The sequence below is a fragment of the Charadrius vociferus genome, unplaced genomic scaffold, assembly GCF_000708025.1.
Source record: "Charadrius vociferus isolate BGI_N301 unplaced genomic scaffold, ASM70802v2 scaffold450, whole genome shotgun sequence".
Taxonomy (NCBI): domain Eukaryota; kingdom Metazoa; phylum Chordata; class Aves; order Charadriiformes; family Charadriidae; genus Charadrius; species Charadrius vociferus.
In genome coordinates, this window is record NW_009646931.1 from 3269535 (window position 1) to 3275113 (window position 5579).

Consider the following 5579-nt stretch of genomic DNA (forward strand, 5'->3'; position numbering starts at 1 on the left):
GTTAGGGACCTTAGAGAGGACCCGGTTACCTGGTAGAGGAGATGTGCAGCAAGTTTCCCCACGGAGAAGGGGAAGCTTGGGTGAAATCACGGCTTAGCTGGGGGAGCTGACGTGAAGGATGTGCTGTGATGAGGCTGTGGCCATTTATGAGATGTCTGTGCTGTTCAAAGGCTGAGCTCAGTGCCTGGTTTGTTCATGCATGGCTGCTGGTGTGATGAGCTTGCACCCTTGTTTAATGTGTTGGCACCTACTAAGCCCACTGCTCCTTCTGACCATGCCGTTCTTAGATGCACGACCAAGTTTATAAACTGTCTGTCTTTAGGTATTTCTGTTATGCTTCATCCCAAAGCGAAAAAGGTGGGTTTAATCCAACTGAAAGAGGGTAGTAATTCACAAACACTCATCTGCAGTAAGCAGCTAGTGCCCAGTGGCAAACGGGATAGCCTGGAGAGTTTCCCCACATCAGACTAGTCAAAGGCATGTTTCAGCACATTTCAGTGTGGTGAATATGCTATTCTGTTCTCTTCTTACATATTTTTATTATTTGAAATGTTTATTCGTTCTCTAAGTGAAGAAAAGTAAGTAAGTATTGTTTCTGGAGGAGGGTGACACTTATACTGTATAGTTCCCTGATTGTGTCCAGCTCCAGAAGTAGGCAGCGTCAGGCTTTAACATTTGTGGCTTGTTTTTGAACTATAAGAGGCAAGTGTTTATGTTTTCATGCTTATGCAATGCTACTTTGTTTCAACTGTGACTTGATTTTATTTTACTGGTTTCTGGGGGTGAAGACCCTTTTTTCCTTCATCAGTATTGTGTTATATGTAGAAATCCCTTTGTATTCCACTGATCTCTGAAAGTGAAAGCACTGAATTTGAGGAAATAAGTGTAAACTGTAAAATAATTGCAGAAACTCCCCTCTCTTCATCTCTTTCTTTTCTCTTACAGGCAGAAATTTTTCAGGACTTTGCTGTTCAGGAGGAATCGGTGACATTTCGGATTAATTTGTCTGTTCTTCTCGACTGCTTAACCATTTTTGGTACCAGTTCTTTGCCAGGTATGGTGCATATTTACCTTGACAGTGTTATGTATATCACTTGTAATCACATAGTGAAACCTGTATGTAGCTATAGGAATATTTCCAGTCTTGGCAAAAACTAATTACTTCCTCCCCTGAAGTCCTTCTGAGCATGGCAGCTGTCACTGGTAAGCAGGATCCACCCTGTTTACTTAAGCTAATACAAGTGTGTGCTGTGATAACTGTTGATGGAGAGAAGAAAGGAGCTGATGTGAGCGTAGCCAGTGTGTCAGGGACTGCGGCAGCAGGAAAGGCTAAAAGGGGATAATTCAGTTTGGAAGATGGAATAAAGGTATATGTCTATGTGATGTTGTTGGGATAACTGAGAAACAGAGGCGCCTTCCTGTTAAGATGTTTCCTGGATCTGTGTAAGGCACAAAAGAGCCACTTGTTTAGGGTGAGAACCGTTTTGTGGCATGAGGTCCAATGAACAGTCCCAGCTTTTACCCTTGCTCTGGTTTGGGGCTGAAGATCTCGCATAGTTTTCATAATCTTGATCAGAAAACATGTCAAATAATTTGTTCAGGCATCTCTGGCAAGTTTTGTCTTTAGTCTTTAGGCTGGGACTGACACATGGCATGACTGCCTTTCCTGCCGATCTGTTTTCAGTCCAGGACCCAGATCATCCACATCACAAAAACGCTAATTTGTTCGCACGTGCTGTTCACTTATGGGGAAACCTGGGCACAGCTGGCAGAATAGTTCCTCTGAGCCCATTTGGGGTAGTCAGTATGGACATAGGGCGTGCCAACATTCACTCTGCTAAGGACTGTGCTTCACACTGCCTCATGCTTTTCTTTTAAGTGGCCAGCAGGGCAGGCTGCACATAGCATCAGGCTAAAAGACCACTGCTTGGGCAAGCTCTGGCAGCCTCTTATCAGAGCTGTTACTTTGAGCTGAAAAAGCATAAAAGCTGTCAAGTACATCTTAAGGCCACAGGGGATCCACATTGGGCTTCCAGGTGACTCAGGCTGACTAATTCTGTAGCAGAAATCAGCACTCTGAGAGACGGTATATACATAGCTTGGAATTTGTTTTGCTAACAAATTTTATATCAACTCAATAATAAATGTGATCTCTTTTTCAATATTTCTGTGGCTTATGCAACCCTGGAACATCCAGCTACCTCAGAAACATTAACAAGCATGTGTGTGAGTTAGGAAATGTTCTGGCGCAGATCTACTGGGCTTGAAGAAGTCTGCAGGGGTTCCAGGTAGCACCATTAGTTAAATGTGCCCCTGCTCCCAGTGCTGTTATGTGGGACCTTCTGTTCCTTCCCTTCTTCAGGCTACACCTGCACTTGGTTTGTGAGCATTCTCTCCAGCTTGCAGATAAGGTACTGAGGAATGATACTTACTTAAGGTCTCACAAGAGACCTGTGACTGGATTGGTACCACTTCAGGTGCTGTAAGACCACTTTAAATCTCGCTTATCAAGTGTGTGAATTATAAAAATCAAGTTGACTGTATTATTTATCCTGTTCGTAGTCTTTTCAGTGACAGAGGTGTGTGGGAAGCTGCCTTCACAATCACGTATACAAATACTGAATTACAGGAACTCACTTATTTAAACAAAAAAACCCAGGTCTAGGCGAATTATATTTCTTACAAATTAATTTGTTGTTTGGTTTGTTTTTTTTTTAACTTGATGGTTGTTCAAAAAATATTTTCACAAGCAAAAATAACTACAAGTTAGTGTGACTGTTTGGGTGGTACAGGATGCACTGTGTACTTAGGTGAAGTAGAGTGATACCATGACAGTTTTTTTGGGCAGTTCTACCATTGCAGCTGTGTGTTGAACTCCACATTCCTCTGCTGTTTCTGCTGTCACTCTGACCTAAAGACCTAAATCAACTGTATTGAACAGCAGTCTGATTTTGAGAAACCAAACATTCGGATTATGATTACCTAGCAAAAGGAGGATGAGACTGTAATGCAAGCTAAGCTGTGTTAATTTCAGTTTGGATTGCACAAGTAACAAGAGTAGTAAAGAAATACGATGTGAGCTAGAGAGAGCCTTAGGACTATGGATGATTTTCCTGTTCCACTGAAATATTTGTAGCATGTCCAGCTTCATTGTCACAATAGTGTTCCCTGTTTGGTACGTGACACGAGTTGGATTTGAACTGGTGTCTACATGCAAATAATTTCATTTTGCTGCATAACCATTAACACTTCATAGGCTGTCTAGGAGACCGCACTAAGCATGCTACATTAGTATATTGGAGGCTGGACCAAACATGCTAAATCAAATTGATCTGTGCCCCGTACGTCAATAAAATGTGAATTTTCTAAAGGGAACAGATGCAGTAGCTAGCTCTCTGAATAATGTGTATTTCATTCTCTTTTTCAGGAACATCAACAGCCCTTAGGATGTGTTATTGTGGTTATGGTTATCCTTTGATGCTGTTTTTGGAAGAAGGAGGAGTAGTGACAGTGTGCAAAATTAACACTCAAGAACCTGAGGAGTTGTTAGACTTTGATTTCTGCAGTACAAAGGTTGTTAATAAAATTATCCTGCAGTCGGAGGGGCTACGAGAAGCATTTGCTGAACTGGATATGACCAGTGAAGTTCTGCAGGTTACCATGTCTCCAGATAAACCCTACTTCAGGTACTGGAAACTGTGTTTTCAATTCACGTGTTCATGCTTGGCCTCCGTTGGTAAGGACTGGAAGTTTTCAGGGTGAAGACAGGGGGAGCTATTTTAGAATACTGCTTTATTTCAAGAAGAATGGTAATGAGTGTGGCAAATCACCATATGTAATCTAATTAACATAAATATATTGACAACCTGGTAAATGTGACACTGATACAGACAGTTTAGCATTTTTAATTAAATAAAGCGAAAAAATCCCTATAGTATTTTGTGAAAACACTATATGCAAGGTGACTGATTCTGACACGTTTTTAGAGAGCTGTGATCAGGTATTTCGAAATGGTGCCTCTTGTCTTCCAGGTTATCCACTTTTGGAAATGCAGGGAGTGCACATCTGGACTACCCTCGGGACTCTGATTTGATGGAAGCTTTCCACTGTAACCAAACGCAGACAAACAGGTTAGGAAGTCTGTGATCAGTGCCCTCAGTGGCAGGGCATGCATTCTTGCTGGAAAGTTTAAAAAACTGTTTTTGCATTACCGTGACATTTATTTCACCAGTATGGGGGGATGGAGGGGCGGGCGGGGAATGACTTCTGATAAAAGCTGCGTCTGTGATCAAAAGCTAAGCGATAACAATGTCTGTCCAATATTGTTCCCAGGAAATGATCAAATTAGCACACTGCTAATTGCTTTTTAGTTATTCTGTGGCTTTAATTGGGAGTAACGTTTCAGGTCCTCTCTGCACAGTGTATTTTTTTCAGATGACTTTTTTTCCCTTGCAGGTACAAGATTTCTTTGCTTAAACCATCTGCGAAAGCACTGGCTTTATCTTGTAAAGTGTCCATTCGAACAGATGCTCAAGGATTTCTTTCACTGCAGTATATGATTAGGAATGAAGATGGACAAATCTGTTTTGTGGAATACTATTGTTGCCCTGATGAGGACATTACTGAAGCAGAACTATAGGTGTATGTTTTGGTGTCTGTATTATATTTATGGATATATAAAATATTATATTTTTTTGTAAAACTGAATGAAAGCTGTAAAGATTTGTAGACTTGACATTGTAATTTTTTTTTAAACTCTGGAATTAGAAATACGAAGACTTCCTTTTTATTCCCTTGCAAGCATTTCTTAGCAAAAAGGGGAGTTGATCTCCTATAGCCACCAGCATAGACGTTAAAGTGGTGTTCCTGTAATACATTGCTTTTTTACAGTATTCTCCAAGAATTTTTGTTTGTGTCTTGTTTTTTTGTGTTTGGCTTGTTCTAAGCAATTACACAAAGGAAAATCTGATTACTAGCTGTATGTTAGCCAGTTAACTTTCAGTGACTTCAAAATAAAACCAAATTTGTCTTGAAAGAGGATGACATTTTCAAACTGCTTTCTTAATAGCAGCAGGTGGTTTCTTTCTGGCAAATGCTGACATGTCTTGCTGGTGGAGCCACTATGCTCTTCCTCATCTTGATTAATTCTTAATATAACTCAATTCCTTGGAATTTCATCTGATACCAATTTACCCTTTTGTCTGCAGTACTCATGTTGAATTAAATTAAGATAGAAGCCAGGATTTACTTACTCATTACTTACAACTGTTCTGGCAGTGTTATTGTTTTGTATCTAGTAATTTGTTACACATCCACAAGAACGCTGCTGCTGAAGTGTTTCTGTAACCGCATGTCCCCGTTCCTGCCCTGCTACTCTCTACTGATGCAGTTAAGAATCATCAGAAGAGAGAAAAGTTTCTTATTTGAAATTATTTGCGAAATTTGTTTACCTTCTCAATAGCCTTTTTTAGCAACAGGAGGGACTCCTGAACTGACGTAAAGGAGTGTCTGCCTATGTCCCATGGAGTGGTGTATTCATATCATTGCTAAAAATGGGCCTAAGCTCTTACTCACTGAAA

General features: G+C 40.5%; 1 protein-coding gene across 1 annotated transcript; it reads left to right on the forward strand.

Annotated features, from left to right (window-relative positions):
• The first annotated feature begins 333 nt into the window (after positions 1–333).
• RAD1 (RAD1 checkpoint DNA exonuclease) lies at positions 334–4718 on the forward strand. Its single transcript, XM_009894718.1, has 5 exons — positions 334–357; positions 946–1054; positions 3428–3686; positions 4032–4130; positions 4456–4718. The coding sequence occupies exons 1-5, from the start codon at positions 334–336 to the stop codon at positions 4637–4639; spliced, it is 675 nt and encodes a 224-aa protein (XP_009893020.1). The 3' UTR covers positions 4640–4718.
• Positions 4719–5579: the final 861 nt, after the last annotated feature.